Here is a 17,147-nt window from a genome sequence, read left to right as displayed (position 1 = left end):
ACCACTGTCCAAGACTTTTTTAGTTTGTCTTTTATTCCACCAATACAAGTTACAATAGCTAATCTTGATAATCATAATAGCTCGTTTTTGAGTGTACTAAAATTAATAAGCTTAATAAGCAGGATAATATAAATTAAGACAATTGCAACATTATCCCTTACATAATCTATTTCACTCGTCTTACCCTGATCTGTCATTTTCAGCAAGAGCTCAAGCGATGGTTTTACCACTCCTTCCTTAGACACGTCGATCTTCCAGAATATGGTCATGGAGATCCTGAAAAACATACAGCCATTGACTCTTACCATATTTCAAGTATGTAATATCGAGATATCAGTCATGGTAACCATATAAATGTACAGGAATCTTGTAGTTGCTTGATGCCACATGTGCCGCTAACGGAAGGCAAACAGCAAAAGTTATGGACTGCAGTTTCCATTTATTTTTCTCAGCTGATGCAACCTACCCGGGAAGTTGAGGACTTTGTATAATCATGAGCTCTGATCTGCATCCCTCTGGAAGGCTGACCACGTCTGGGTACTTCTCCTGCCAAACAAACCACTCGTATGTTAAAGGAATTAAAAGTCCTGACAGATTCCATCTGACCCACAGCAACCTGGTTCCAAAACACCGGCCGGTAACAAACAAAATATGGAGAGATTTACATATTAGAGGATTACGTAATAAAGTAACAGTCTGAGAACAAAATGACAGTCTGAGAAGACAAAATGTTGATGTCTTATCGGACAAAAATGTAATTATTTATTCCCCAAACCAGTTTGGCTTTCTTGCTTGCTTACTTGCAACACAAATTGTGAATTTTCAAGAATATCCTGAAAACTAAAAATTCAAATATAGTGAACGTAAACAAGGCTCCACAATGACCAAAAAGCACTACAAAATACTATTTAAGTGCTAAATTCTTATGAATTCACATGATTCTTTTGTTAGAAAAAGACCCCAGCGTCCACCTGGATGATGCGACGGCAGCCATATTGTGCCAGAACGCCCACCACACACCAGAGTGATGAAGCCAATTAGTATATGGGGATGATTAGGAGGTCATGATGGACAGAGGCCAATGGGCAAATTTGGCCAGGATGTCAGGGTTACACCCCTACTCTGTTCGAAAGAAATCCTGGGATTTTTAATGACCACAGAGAGTCAGGACCTCGGTTTAACGTCTCATCAAAAGGACGGTGCTTTTTGACAGTATAGTGTCCCCATCACTATACTGGGGCATTAGGACCCACACAGACCACAGGGTGTGCGCCCTCTGCTGGCATCACAAACACCTCTTCCAGCAGCAACCTAGTTTTCCCAGGAGGTGTCCCATCCAGGTAGTAACCAGGCTCAGCCCTGCTTAGCTTCAGTGGGAAACCAGTCTTGGGCTACAGGGTGATATCACTGCAGGGAGCTGTTAACTGTTTTGACTGGATCATTGAGACAGTAACTTGAGAATCAGACTCATTAATGAATCATTCAGATCAGTTTTGTAAACTGGATCAACTGATGCATTGAAAAGATCATACTCAGTTATATTGAAAAAGAGTCCAGAATATTTCAAAGAATATAGATATACAGGTTTGGAATGAAATGAGGTAATAATAATAATTTTTAGGTGAACTATTACTTTAATATTCCAAGTGTTTTTTTAATATTTAGAGTGAGTTAAAGACATTTAATAGCCATGCCTCCAAGACTTTGAACCACAGAAGAGAAAATCGAATACACAGAACCATTTAATGCTGACAGTAAATAATAAAATAAAGGAAGAAAAATGTTTCCATCTCTCTGTCTTTTGCAGAAACCACTAAATACAGTTAGAAATTATAGCCTTACTTACACTTAATTATGTATTAAAACACAGAGAGAAACTGTCCAATAAGAAATTAAGACATCTAATTAAACTACTCTTAAATTTAACCCCTCATTTGTCTGCATTTCAACTAGCTAATTAAAAACACATGATAATTCACAACATTTTCCCACAACCAGCCTACCGCACCAACCAACACGAGCGTCACAAATCCCTTAAATAAATTCATCAGATTTTCCTATTAGACATCAAAACTTTCCCGAATTTTTTCCCAATTCCCACATTACACAGTTGGGAAATGCTGTCAGTTACACCATTAACTTGATGTTTCCTCTGGTAAACACTAAGAAACCTGTCTGAATTTGTGATTATGATGTTCCTTATAGCCTTGTGAAGAGACTAAACATTGTTACGTTCTCAGAGCGAGTCATTTACATTTTTGCAAATGTTTATTTTTGCAGGTACACATTGACTTTGTTCAGTTATGTAATTCATTGCATCCTTTATTTGCAAATCGCTGATTACAAACTTTAATTTCAACAACTGTGCGAAAAGTGTGCAAAAGAATATTTATCAAATTTATTCCATTAAAATATGGAGTTAAAGATTTAACAGCACTTATGGAAAACATTAAAATTATGCTTTTTTTAAAAAAACTTGTGCGTTTACAAATCATACTCTGCATATGCAAATGTTTTGTTTATAAATTGTATTTCTTACATTAAAGTTTTTGAATCTATTTGGTAAACTAGCATTTACGTTTAACAATTATTTAAAAAGACATCACTGTTTTCGGTAAATGTGACACAGGTCTGACCAAAGGCTTCAAGGCTTCCTTGAACCAAGCCATTAATTTAGCATCCTTTAAACAACCCAACCATTATTTGAACTCTATACCTCTATTGTCTGATCCTGGAACGACATGTTATACTCCCCACGGATCCCTGTCAACAGTTATTAAAACACCAGACGGAACAACCAGAGTCTCTGGGCTTGTTCGGAAGCCAATACTTGTCTGGATTTTTGGGATTGTCTACCCATGAAATGTTTAAAAAATGAAGCTGAGAAATCAGAAAATCTGAAATTTTGGTATTCCTTCTAGGAACTTCATTGTGAGATTCTTGCAAGTGAATTTTCAGCAGGTTTAGTTTCAGAAACACAAAGCATTATTTAATTTGCACCAAGGTTTGTTAAGAGTGGATGACCCAAAACTGAAACGTTAATCTGAGTGCCTCAAGGGCGATTTTGAGGTACCCAGCTAAAGGGAAAGAAACATAAAACCGCTGACTACACACATGCCACTGCTGAGTACTTAAGCTCTCTGGCACAACATAAAATATTCCATTATGTTAAAAGTTCCATAAGGAAATATACTGAACCAGATGCTGAAGCAAACCGACATTACCACAGTGGAAAAAGAATGCAAAAAATACAGTCCAGCCTTTTGACAGACATTATCATGGTGCTAGGCATGTGTGTGAAAGAGTCTTCTGGGTCTCAAAGTACATCTCAAATGGTCCGTGACATTATACAGACCATTCTAACCAATGGAATTCTCTTGTGGAAAGAAGGATTTTTTAAAAGACATCCTAAATTCAACATCCTTTAGTGAGCTGCTTCAAGAAAAGAGCACCATGTTAGTCGAGTCAACATCCAAACAGAACTAGAAGAACGTCCAACCCTCATAACAGGATGTGAACAGTAAGTGCGGCAATGCATGAAGAATCCAACATGAAGTAGTATTCACAAAACATTTTACTTCCATGATGAAACAGGATATTGAAAGAAAATGTAGGGAGGGACTTCAAGCCGAAGAGTGGTTTCTGTAGGACAGGTAGTTTCAAGGCATGGGACTGAAAAATAAGAGTACTCGTTGACGTCAGCTGAAAATAAAAGCCATTTCAGAGGCGGAGCAAGTGACTTTATTTTGATTAAAAAGCAATGAAGATTATCTTTTCATTTTAAATTTCCTTTCATTTCCCTTTTCCTTCAATTTTCCTATGGAATTATTGTACACCAATGAATAATTCACAATTAAGACCAGGAACATGTATAAAGAAAGTTCACGCAGAGCCATTACGAACAGTGAACAGTCGCAGCTGTTCATTCCAGTTGGTTGAGTCACAAAGCTCCGGTCATTACCTGATGGCAAGTCAAAACATCCTACGGTGCTGAAACATCTTACACCATTAATTTCACACTACAGTTAAACACTCTTTTGATCTACACCTCATAAAACTCATCTACGTACAGTTCTGCTGCTAAAAAACACTTGTATATTGTTCAAAATGATCCCACATACACATTACAACTCTTAGATCCCTTACACTACTAATCTAGTAGAGATGTTGAAAGGAATGACAAAGCATTTGATCGTGTATCAGCTTCAATCCATGGTTGGATATGTTTGCAATTTAGATTCTCATGAGATGCATAAAGAAAAAGAAAAAAAAAAAAAAAAAAAAAAAACCTAAATGCAATGCATTTCTGGAGATCGTTTTATTCTGAAAGCCCTGGCATAATGTCTCAAACTCTGCTCTCCATTAAAGTCCATCTGCATGAAAAAAAAATGATGGTGTAATTTCCACTTATTAAAGGCTATTTTCTTTAAAGTTCTTCATAAAACTGTCAATCCTTTGAGAGAATAAAGAGTATTTGCACTACCCTTTTCACGTCAACCGTTTAATTCATAAACATCAATTTAAATTTAATCAGCTGTCTGATTTTCCAAATCTTCAGGCATCATCTTCACAATGAATCACTATTAAACTACACAAAAAGATGTTATTTGTCTACAGATGAATCAAACCTTTTAGTCACAGCAAATTAACACCATCTTAAATATAAATGTTATTGTGATAAATAAGTAAAATAATGACTAAAATAATTTCTTAAGATATACAGTGGGTACGGAAAGTGGGATGATCAGAAGAAATGGACAGCACCTGAGTTAAATATATGAGTGTGTCAGCAAAGGGTCTGAATACGTAGGACCATGTGATATTTCAGTTTTTCTTTTTTAATAAATCTGCAAAAATGTCAAGAATTCTGTGTTTTTATGTAAATACGGGGTGCTGTTTGTACATTAATGAGGAAAAAAATTAACTTAAATGATTTTAGCAAATGGCTGCAATATAACAAAGAGTGAAAAATTTAAGAGGGTCTGAATACTTTCCGTACCCACTGTATATTTAGATATATCTATTTGCCTACAGAGAATGAATAAAAACATTTTAGTCAAAACAAAGTGTTTTTACTGCCTAAAATTGCATTATCTTTGTTTAATGTCGAAAGATCTTAAATATAAAATGTTATTGTGATGAGTAAAATAATAGGGGCTTTCGCACCGGAGGAACCTTTTCATAGTTCCTAGAACTACTGGCTGATTTTACAACAACGATTTTAAAGGTCCTGTTTTTCGTGGTTTTTTGAAGCTTTGATTGTGTTTATAGTGTGCAATATAACATGTGTTCACGTTTCGCGTGTAAAAAAAACCAGTATTTTTCACATAATTTACTTATCTGTATACCGCTGTTTCCACTGTCATAAAAACGGGCTGATGACTTCCTTGTTCTATGAAGTCCCTCCTTCAGAAATACGTAACGAGTTCTGATTGTGCCAGCGGTTCCTGTGTTGTGATTCAACAGCAGCTTAGCGCACCTTGCCCGGAAAGTGCTGCACATAGTTTTACATGTGGATTATAATTTTCGGGAACCGAGTTAAGCATAAATTGTAACCATTGATCTCTAAGTACAGCGTCCCTGGGAAGGCCAAACAAAGGTGATTGGACTGCGGGATGAAAATAACAGCGTTTCGACGACATGGCGACAAACACACTCTACAAACGCAACTCTTGCTCTTCTCCGTGGGAGCACAACAAGGCCACGCCCCCTTTTTTTGTGTATTCCTGTGGGCGGAGGTTAGTCAAAAAACTGTTTTAGTGACGTAATTAAAGAAGGAAGTAGAGGGATGTAGTCCAAACTGGCCGTTCGATGTAGGGGACTTCTGTTAAATAAAATATCTTGCTTGGCATTGAACTTTGAGCTTGAAAATTTTACAGATTTTATTTATACTCTAACAACAACATTACACACTAACTAAAGTTTGAAACATGGGATCACAAAGAACGGGACCTTTAATTCTAGGAACTAAATTAGCTCCTACTTCAGAGTAGGGTCTAAACCAGCACTATCAGTGACGTAAGTGTATGTTGATTGGTCAAACGCATGTCAAACACTGGTACCCGGCATTTTTTAAAAGCCGAGTAAACATATTTACTTCACAAACATATAAAACAGCAATAACGGCATTTACCTGTTATCTGCAGGGTTGTGTTCTTTTCTCCGCCTCGATACTGAAAGTTATCATAGGAGATATCATCTCTTATGATTATGCGTTTACATTCTATCTCCGTTATCACGAAACCCACGACACACAACAAACACAGCTCCAATCACGGCATAAAGACGCTGCTGTCTGCTGCTTCAGAGTTCCTGTTGCCGGTGCGAATGCAACCAGGAACATGGCCCAGGGAGAAATTAGTTCTCTGGGAACTATCCTAGTGGCTAGTTCCTATAACTGAGTTCCTAGAACTATTTGGTGTGAAAGCTCCTAATGACAAAAATAATTTCTTAAGACATATTTAGATATCTATCAATTCGCCTACAGAGAATGAATAAAAACCTTCTAGTCAAAACAAACTGTTTTTACTGCCCACAATTGTATTTGTTTAATGTCAAAAGATCTTGAATATGTTGTGATAAAATGACTAAAATGATTTATAAAGTACAATGGTGTATCTGTTGAGAGTTTAATATTTATAACAGTGCAACTACACTAAGTAGTCCAGAACACAGTCTGGCAAATACATTTTATATTCATTAATCTTATTATACAACAGTTAGTTAGTGACACGCAAAGCTTGATTAGCTTCCCTTGGAAATATTTTCATTGGCAGACAAAAGATATACAAACTGACTGGCCAAATTTTGTCTAAAATGTTTGATATCAGCTTCTTGTGTGAATCACAGCCACATTCATCTTTATCATATATTATACCAAGATACTAATTGTCTTAACATATCCTTCTTTTGAGGCATAAAAATGAAATAATGGACATTAGATTTTACAGGGAAACTTTTGAGCTTACCAATCTAAATATAGCACACAACTGCTTGACCATGACCACTTCGTGTGCAAAACTGGAAGGGCGAGACAGATGAAATCTTTTTCAGCTCAATGCGCCCACCCTCTGAAACGCGAGATGGGACTGTCTCATTGGGCAGTAGGGGGTCGACCAATACAGCTTGAAAACCCGTCCAGAAACGCCTGAAAACCAGTCCAGACACCCTCTGATCAGCTCATTCAAGCTATAATGTTTAGCCCGTTTTCTGCATTCACACAATGCTTTTACAGAGGTGGTAATGACAAGCCAGATGCCACCTCTCTGTTTGAGTATAGTACACATAGTAGCCTAGTAATTAGGACACACAAAATCACCAAGTTCTTTCGCCTGAGAGAGGCAGTATCTTGTCACGACCCTCATTTGCCTGAATCTTTCAGAGACAGAACTGGAGAAGTTCTGCCCGAGCGAGTCCCGACTAAACGCTAGAGCAGCCCCTGTCTGTTTTTGACATTTATCAGCCTTCTTGCTGCGGAGCAGACACACACACTTCTTGCGTTGCTGGCAAATCCCACAGCTTTTGGGGAAAGAGCGGAAATATTTGGCCTCACAAAACCGCCCGAAACCAGTGGTAACGTACAAACGTCTCTCTCCTCTCTTTCAGCTCTCACCCTCAGTACTCTCGTAAAACACTTTTTGTACAACACTAATTGTTTTCTTCTTCCGTCTGCGGGGTGCATGTCACATTTATATGGGTTTATAGATGAAAACTTTTCTTTGCATGCAGTTTGGAACATCTCCACTGAACTTTGAGATGTTTGCATCTGGAGTGACGACAAACGTCTTCTGAAATACATCCGTCTCATCGCTGAAGCACAAAGACACAGCTGCAGGACTGTAAAAAAAAATTATTGCTTTACTGTACCTGGTTTTCATTACAGTGCTGAGAGAGGGGGACCCCGTATCATGCACGCCCCTCCGGGATGTTTTTACTCATGGCAGTATATTTCGCCCCTCTCGTTCTCTGTCTAAGCTGTAGGCTTTATAGATTCTTTCCATCTGAGCCTGGTCATCCTAAAGTGCTTAATTAAAACGCTTTCCCCCCTCGTATATATTTCTTTTTTTTCTCTCCATCTCACCGCAGCTCTGATTTAATGCTAACCGTATGACTTTGCCTGAGGGTCGGATTGACGTTTGTAGACACCCTCTGCACACATATCAGCATTGCTCAGCTGTTGATTTTATTCTTGTTTCCCATTACTGTAAGTCTGGGTAAACTGTGTTGTCATCTTTTCCTCTTCTGGCTTGGCTTTTCATCTGCAAGCACTTCAAATTTTGTGACAAGCAAGTAGCAGATTTGTAAAAAAAAAAAGTGACTGAATTGACTATAATCACTATTAATTAAACGGTAGTTATAGTCTTATGAAATGACTCAACCAATTCACTGAAATAATATATTTTAGACTAATAATTTGTTCACTATTCTGAAAGTTCAAAGTGTAAAGACTTTCCATTCCTCTAATAATTCAAATGTAAATTTAAACTAATAACAAAATAATAAAAATTTCATTACCATTCTAATTTGTTCACCATTAGGAAATTACTACCAGATTTAAAGGAGGTGTATATGACTTTCTTCTTTCTGATGAACACAATCGGAGAAATACTAATTAATATCCTGACGCATCCAAGCTTTATAATGGCAGTAAGTGATACCAAGGTGTATGAGCTGAAGAAAGTGTCTCCATCCACATCCATCCATCATAAACGTACACCACACGGCTCCGGGGGGTTAATAAAGGCCTTCTGAAGCGAAACGATGCGTTTGTGTAAAAAAAAACAACTTGTATCAATATTTAACAAGTTATGAAGTAAAATATCTAGTTTCTACCAGTCCACCTTTCATATTCAACTTCTGAAGAAAGTGTAAACTGGCATTGCGTCAGTTAAGTTTTTTCCGTAAGTTGAATAGGGAAGGTGTAGGACGTAACGCAAGCGTTTTGAACTGCAAGAGTTTTACACTTTCTTAATAAGTTAAATACGGATGGCGGAAGCTAGATATTTCACTTCATAACTTGTTAAATATGTTTTTTTTTTTTTTTACACAAACGCATCACTTCGCTTCAGAAGGATTTTATAAAGGATTTGTGGATGGACGTGGATGGAGGTACTTTCTTCAGCTCATACTCGTTGATCCCGCTCATTGCCATTATAAAGCTTGGGTGCTTCAAGATATTTATTAATATATCTCTGATTGTGTTCATCAGAAAGAAGAAAGTCATTTTAAAGTGAACTAATCCTTTAAAGTTTTCAACACAGCATAACGTTTCTGTTACCATTCCACAAAATGATTTTTCCAAGGAAAACATATATATTTATATGTCATGTAAATTAGATTTAGGTTCTAATGAGCTGATTTGTGACTGCAACAAACTGAACTGATTGAACTGACCATAAAACCTATGAATAAAACCATAATAAATAGCAATATCTGCGCACATATGGCTTTACTGGAAGGTTTTAGATCATTTGATATGGCACACTGGAATATCTGGAGCCACTGATGTGATGACATAATTTATACAAACTTTTCGAAAGAACCAATTTGTGTAAATGAGACAACCTGAGAGCATGAGTGTCATCAAGACCAGGTCTGTTCTTATGAAAATCTGTGCTATGATTGTTACATTTAAACATAATACTTATAACCTCCTGCAGTCCTCTAAACACCACTCATCACACACCTAAATAACAGTTTTACTCTTTTACAGTAAAGGTGTTAAAGGCTGCTATTCCTTCAAAGCTGTCTGGCTTTCCAGGGTCAAGCTGTTAGAGGCTGGATCACCTGTGATGCCGTAACTTATCATTATGGAAATGTGTACGCAGACAGTATACATTAACAGAGTTATATGAGGAACAGGTAGGGCTGAGATGCCTCTGTGTTTTATCCCACAGGTTTCAGCCATGAGACTAAACCTGATTCTGGCACTGTCACTCTTCGCCTGTCTGACCTTCAGCCTTGCAAAAGATCAGAGACGTCTCTTGGCACGAGGTAGAAGACGAGGTGTTGGACCAAAACGAGCAAGAAAACAGACGTCTACTATCGCCTTGCAGCAGGGAAGATCGCCAGAAAGCAATGGACAAGATGGATCTATTTTCATTGAATCTTACAAAAACACAAAAGAGCCAAAGCCAAACTACGAAGTGACTGCAGGTCAGTGTTGGAAAAGCTACTTTGAAACTGTAGTTTGTCAAGCTATGAACTATTTGTAATTTAAATTAGGTAATTAAGCCAGTTGTGTTCTTCATATACAAGTGAATATAACATAATTTGACAATTAATAGCTGATGCCAACTTTTACTGTTTTCATAAACACATTTTTTTGTAATATATAGATCCAGTGTGTGTGTGTGTGTTTCGCTGTCATTACGCAATGAAAGTTACTCAAAAAAGCCATAAAAAAATCAAGTATACATTGAGAGTCTTCAAATTGCCCTACTGGGGTTTGGAACAGAGTGGTTAGTTGACATGGCTTAGTACATGACCATTCTGCCCAGGGTGGTAAGGGTCAGGACTGAACTCTGACCACATGATTATACACTGGCAACATGTGACAGTGTGACCCTGCAATTCGCAAAACACAAACATTCAGTTGCGCCACAGCAAAAGCATGGATGATACCACCAACACACTGTGTAAGTGTCTTTAGCATTAATGTCAATAACAGATCTGTAAAAATCAGAAGAACAGCACAAATGTGGTCAGTAAGACCCTATTAAAACAAAAGAAAAAACACTACTTCCCAGTAGACACATTTTACTACTCTATTGCTAGCATGTGTACACCATTTTAAACTGCTAAGATCTCTGTAACTTGAGAATGTAGATAGAAGCGCATACATATTTGCCATGTGGAAAACAGTGTTGTGGCTGATAATATATAGCCATTTTACAGCCAGATTATACGCATTGGATGAAAAATTGGGCCAGATGGTCCTTAACAGGCATGTTAGCTTACAAAATCGTCGAACAGCCCTGTACATGCATAATGTGGCTTCTGTTGCCAATCAATGCATTTTTTTAAGTTAATTATTTTTTTATGACTCACATTTTAAATAAATAATTAATCACATTAAAGGGTTAGTTCACTCAAAAAATCTGTCATTAATTACTCACCCTCGTGTCGTTCCAAACCCGTAAGACCTTCGTTCATCTTCGGAACAAATTAAGATATTTTTGTTAAAATCCGATGGCTCGGTGAGGCCTCCACTGACAGCAAGCACTTTCAAACACCCAGAAAGCTACTAAAAACATATTTAAAACAGTTCATGTGACTACAGTGGTTCAACCTTAATGTTATGAAGAAATGTTGAAACACTTGTGATGTACAAAGCCTCGTTTACTGAAATCACATGACTTTCACGCTCCAAACCACTGATTCAAAACAAGAGATTCGTAGCTTCATGAAGCAGTGTTTCAAATCGGCCATCACTAGATATTGTTGAATAAAGTCGTTATTTTGTTTTTTTTGGTGCACAAAAAGTATTCTTTTTAGTACCTTTCTGGGCATTTGAATAAACTTGCTGTCAATGCAGGCTTCACTGAGCCATCTTAATTTGTGTTCTGAACATGAACGAAGGTTATACGGGTGTGGAATAACATGAGGGTGAGTAATTAATGACACAATTTTCATTTTTTCACCCTTTAACATGATCAAAGTGACAGCCTTGAACATTTTCAAGGTATCCTGGGAAAACCAAAATTAAAATGAATCAAACTGATTCACAAGAGATTTGTTGTTTAGAAATGATTCTTTGCAATGACTACATTGCAACATTTCGAAAACTTCACCTCAATTTAATTTTGTACTGTTTTGCATTAGTAAGCAGAAATCAATCACATTTCTGAGTTTCTTTATTGTTTGTATAACTATTCCAGGAAAAACAGAGCACTGTGTATTTCGAGGCATCACCATGTATGATAAAACAGTGTGGTCACCGAAGCCATGCGTGAATTGCCTGTGTTCCAGCGGTGAGGTGGTGTGCGACCAAATACTGTGTCCTGCCCTACGGTGCCAACTCAAATTTCAACGAATCGGAGAGTGCTGCCCAATTTGCATCGACCCAGGTTTAAACAAAGCATGGAATTAGCACTGTCCGCCAGCATATGTTATAAATTAATTGTTATGTTTGATCTCTCCTTATCTTATAAATGCACAATTTCCATGGTTTCAGTTGTCAACGTCGCCGAGTACTCTGGTGACTCTCCTCTTCCCAATGATCTCGACGAGCACAATACTAGAATATCACAAAGCCAGAAAGACATACAAAAAAAGAACGAAGAGGAACGAATTCGCAAAAAAGATGCTGAACGCAAGCAGAGAAAGAAGCAGAAGAAAGACGAAGCCAAAAGACAGAGAAAGTTAAAAGAGGCCAAAGATGCTAGAGAAAAAGAGGAAGAGCAAAGGAGGCTACGAGAGGAGGAAGAGGAAAGAGTGGCGGCAGAAGAGAGGAAGAGAAGGACGGAAGAACACAGGAAGGCCGAAGAAGACAGGGCTCGTAGGCTAGAGATGGAGCAAAAAGAGATGATGAGAGCTCTGGAGGAAGCAGCCGAACGTGCCCAGGAAGGACTCCGTGGGGACGAGGCCACTGAAGATGAGGACGTGGTTTGGTTGAGGGGAGACGTTTTTCAAATGCCACCAGTGCCACCAACGAGAGCAGCAGGTCCTCCTCTCTTAGCTCTCCAAGAGCCAACTGAACCAGGTGAAGAGGAACCAGAAGTAATTGAGGAGGAGTCTGAGATGGTAACCACATTGCTGCCTCCAGGTTGTTCGATTTCTGATGTCACTGTCACCTGTGAAAATGCTAAACTGACGGGTATTCCTCCACTGTCCATCCCTGAGCTCAAATCACTCAGCCTACAGGGTGAGGAAGGCCGCATCCCCAGATAACCCCTTTACAGGTCGTAAAGAGATACAGGCACTGCAACAGAACTTAGATCACTTATCTAAGACACATGCAAGAAATTAAGCCTAAATCAGTACAAATGCCAGTGTATACACAGTCCATGTCCATGTATACAGATCTCAGTAAGGCTGATTTTGATAACTTGTCATGCATTATGAAATTACAGGCAATGAAATCAAAACCATCCCCGCTGGAGCATTCAATGGCATTCCCAACCTAGAATGGATTGACTTTGGGAAAAACAAAATCTTGTCCTCTGGCATTGACCCACAAGCATTTAAAGTAAGTGAAAAATACAAGTTTACTGCATACTTACATTAGCAATAAACACAAACTTTTTCTTTTGAAGAGAACAAAAATAATCTGACCTCTGAAATAATCCAACTGCAATTTTCTTGCCTAGTCAAATTTGCAATTGTTTCGATGATGGAAACATTCATGTTTCACACATTAGCACCACACATTTGGTAGACTGAACAGCTGTGGTGCAAAAAATGGTGTAAATATTGTGCATGTTCATGCCATTTAGTTGTATCAAACTTGATGTAAACTGACCTTAAAGTGCCAAAAAAAAAGAGCCTTAAATGTTGCCAATAATGATCTTGACAATCTGGAAGGCATTTGACCAAGGCTGCAAAGAAATAGCTACTATCACATAACGTTGATGGAAAAGTCTGCTTAATGTAGAGAAAATAAAAAATGTAAAATCTGCCTGTTGACAAAACAGACCCAATATGACTGCCTCTTGTTCAGAAATTCATATGAACATTACGTCATGACTTCCAGCTGAACTTTAGGTAGATTAGAGAAGCAAATGTTTCTTCCATAATGGTTTGAAGCCGTGCAAAAACAGTACCATCTGCAAACCTGACAGACTACACGGCTTTCTCCAATGTTTCACTCTGTTCTGTTCATAGCCATATGGCTCTTACAGAAGTTTAACAACTCTTGCTCTAATATAAACACTTATACCCACTTGTACTTGACACTTTTAGCCATGCTTTTTTTGCACAGCCTTTCAAATAAAAACAAAATTCCATGGCATGTGTTCAAGAGAAACAACAGGGTATGCTATGCTAGTCTCTCCTATTTTCACTGGGTTCTAACCAGTAGAAATATGCCCAGCATCTGAAACAAATAGTGAAGTTTTTGAAAAGAAAAAAAAATAGTATATATACAGTACCCAGACTGTGTGTACTTGGAGTTACAATCAGATATATATGATAGCGATATGGCATATGGAGTCCAAACAACTGCTCGTTTAGTCAGCTTAGGGATTGATAACCATGAAATCATATGCATCACAAACAAAAACATACATGTCTGCACAACTAAGTATCCAAGGCATTGTGAGAAAACCAAAGTGGAAAACTTTCAGTGAAGGATTCGAAAGCATATTGTATATGACCTTTATTTTTTCGCACCTAAAGATTAATGATGTGCTTTTTATGTAACTTTCTTTTTAGGGTCTTAAATTCCTGTCTCGCCTGTATATGGATGGAAACCTTCTGGAACAAATTCCCTCTGAGCTCCCATCAACACTCCAGGAGCTTAAGATGAATGAGAACAATCTAAAAGAAATTGAGGAAAACAGCTTTGAAGGTAAAACAGTTACAAAAACTTGCTATGTAGAAAGGTTAGCATAAGCGGAACATCTAAAAAAGGCTGACATTTAATCAGCTAATACTAGCATGATGTTCCTTACCTAATGTTGTACTATGAAAACACAATATTTTCACAAATTGCTTCATAATTCCTGGAAGGTCTCAGCAGCCTGGTTACTTTGGAAATGGAGGGGAACTTGCTCAGTGAAGGTAACGTCCATCCACAGGCCTTTAAGCCCCTCAAAGAGCTGACTTACCTTCGGCTAAGCAGAAACCATTTCCGTACCATTCCTCAGGGCCTACCTGCATCTCTACTGGTGAGTTTTGAAAATAGAGAACTATTCTGAAGTCAAGGAACATCAAGAAATAAAGAAACCCATGACTTAGTCAAACAATCTTGTTCGCTACAAATTTGTGGGCAACAAATCAGCATTGGTTTTACAGTACCTGTGGGAAACCAGTGGCGCTAAAACAGCAATTATGGCAAACCAACACCACAACTTTACCACAAAGTAATTTAAAGCTGCTCAAGTCAAACTTAATTGCTTTGTCAAGTAAAAACTGTATTCAATGAAGCAAACTGCATAATTTACTTTATAATCTCTTTGATGTTTAGGAATTGTACCTTGAAAACAATCTGATTGAAGAAATCTCTGAAACAGCATTCAACCACACCACAAACATCAACGTTGTTGTGCTACGACATAATAAGTTAGATGAGTCGAGTATTGCGCCTTTAGCCTGGATCAATCACAGGTACGTGTCCTCAACAATGTTAACAATGAAACCAATATTTAGGCAAATGTTGTCCACTTTTGTTCTATTTTAAGCTCAATTTGCATATTAATAACTAATTTGAAGACTAAATTGAAACAGGTGACATTTTAGCTCATTTAGCCTCTGGTTCTACTGGATTGTGGGTGATTAGTTAATAAGTTTTTGCACTGAAATATTGCATGCTAAAGTGGTGCAACAGTTGTCCTTTGGAAGAACTTTCTTGAAAAGTTTCTAGAAGTGAAAAACCTTTTCTGTTTTTTTTTTTTTTTTTTGGTTTTCAAACACATGATCTCTTATTCTACTTTTTTCCACTGTATCTAAAAGGAACCTGGAATCTATAGATCTCTCGCACAACAAATTCTACCTGGTTCCATCCTTCCTGCCAAAATCGCTGGTTCATCTGGTTTTGGCCGGGAATCAGATTGAACGCATTCCAGGATACGTGTTTGCACACATGGAGCCTGGGCTTGAGTACCTCTACCTCTCTTACAACAAGCTGGATGGCGACGCTGTTGAGCCAGAGTCATTTTTTGGCACCTTCAACACTATGACTGAACTCTGTCTAGACCATAACCAGCTTACGTCTATTCCCATGGGAATTAATGAGATGACAACATTACATTTCCTACGACTTAACAACAACAAAATAAGGTACACTGCTAGAGTAGCATGTCTAGTTTGTCATCATTTCCTGATATATATATATACAAACAGAGAGAGAACAAAAACCAGATAAATTTAGTTATGTAAAATATTAAAAATTGATTCCAGACAATTTATCTTGAAACAAGTTCATTTTCCTTTTCAGTTGGCAAATAACTGTTTTAATTTTAATGCATGCTTAATACAAATAAAAAAGAAAGTTAATCCAAGATACTTTTCCTGAAAATATAGATAGTTAATATAGGAAATTTCGAAGTGATTTTTGCAACATTAGGAGAACTTTGAGATTGTTACATTTTTCGTCCAACAGGCATATTTCAGAAGACGCCATTTGCGACCCCTTGAATGACGATGACTCTCATCTAGTTGCTCTTCGCCTCGAGAACAATTTCCTTGACCCACGGAAAATCCCACCCACGGCTTTCTCCTGCGTCCGCTCCTACTCTAGTGTTGTTTTAAAGCCTCAGAAGATTAAGTAACTGTAAGCTTGTCTACTACTATTATAAACCACTAAAGACAATAAACATAAACCTAATTTGATTCCTGTGAAACGTGCAGTTATCATGAAAAAAGTTTTTGTCCCAAAAAATTGCTACCAGAGGCAATTCTTGCATTGAATCTCTGTTCGGCATGTTTACTTTCTGTCTTGTTTTATTAGATTTTATAAGCCTCCACTTAAAAGTCAAGATAGGACGAAACATGATGGATCATGGCAGAATGCTGCCGTTGTTCGTACCTGTCTAGACGTGTTTTTGTAGGATGCATGGATCAACTGTATAATACTTAAAGAAGAAAAAAGTTGCAGACTATAACTTTGTATTCTATGTTGAGATGTATCTGATTCTTGTCATAACAGTATTAAGTTTGTCTGTCGTAGTGAAGAAAAACAGGATGCATAGTTTTTCTTAAGTGTTTATAAAAGAAGGCAGCCAAAATCAACCTGCTTACATAATGCATTTTTCTACTAAGACAGGACCAATAAGGACGTGTACTACTGATTGAACTGTGATGAATAATTGAAAGATATCTACATGGTTCAAGTCATTTAAGTGACCACAAATTATATATGTATTTGCTTAGTTCAGAATTCAGTGGGAAAATCAATACAGCTTCAATAAAACAATTTCCAATGTATTTTTCACTAATTTTATCCAAAAGTAAGAGTTAAATTAGGCTATCACATAAACAGATTTCCT

The 17,147-nt window shown here is 37.5% G+C and overlaps 2 protein-coding genes across 4 annotated transcripts in view; one reads left to right on the top strand and one right to left on the bottom strand.

The window, feature by feature from the left end:
* Nucleotides 1–17,147, bottom strand: part of LOC125263625 (centromere protein P) — a 64,784-nt gene that overhangs the window by 357 nt on the left and 47,280 nt on the right. For all 3 annotated transcript variants that reach the window (XM_048182678.1, XM_048182677.1, XM_048182679.1), the window contains exons 7-8: nucleotides 467–546; nucleotides 185–276 (exon numbers count right to left, since the gene is read on the bottom strand). In XM_048182678.1, coding sequence (XP_048038635.1) covers nucleotides 185–276; nucleotides 467–546 — 172 coding nt within the window. The remainder of the gene's footprint in view (nucleotides 1–184; nucleotides 277–466; nucleotides 547–17,147) is intronic.
* On the top strand, nucleotides 7,139–17,085 carry ecm2 (extracellular matrix protein 2, female organ and adipocyte specific). Its single transcript, XM_048182672.1, has 10 exons — nucleotides 7,139–7,572; nucleotides 9,897–10,155; nucleotides 11,880–12,068; nucleotides 12,176–12,865; nucleotides 13,074–13,189; nucleotides 14,374–14,509; nucleotides 14,671–14,828; nucleotides 15,128–15,267; nucleotides 15,613–15,939; nucleotides 16,262–17,085. The coding sequence occupies exons 2-10, from the start codon at nucleotides 9,906–9,908 to the stop codon at nucleotides 16,428–16,430; spliced, it is 2,175 nt and encodes a 724-aa protein (XP_048038629.1). The 5' UTR covers nucleotides 7,139–7,572; nucleotides 9,897–9,905; the 3' UTR covers nucleotides 16,431–17,085.

Source organism: Megalobrama amblycephala, linkage group LG2 (genome assembly GCF_018812025.1).
Source record: "Megalobrama amblycephala isolate DHTTF-2021 linkage group LG2, ASM1881202v1, whole genome shotgun sequence".
Classification (NCBI taxonomy): Eukaryota; Metazoa; Chordata; class Actinopteri; order Cypriniformes; family Xenocyprididae; genus Megalobrama; species Megalobrama amblycephala.
The sequence above is the reverse complement of the archived record's forward strand: the minus strand, read 5'-3'. Positions and strand labels throughout refer to the sequence as shown.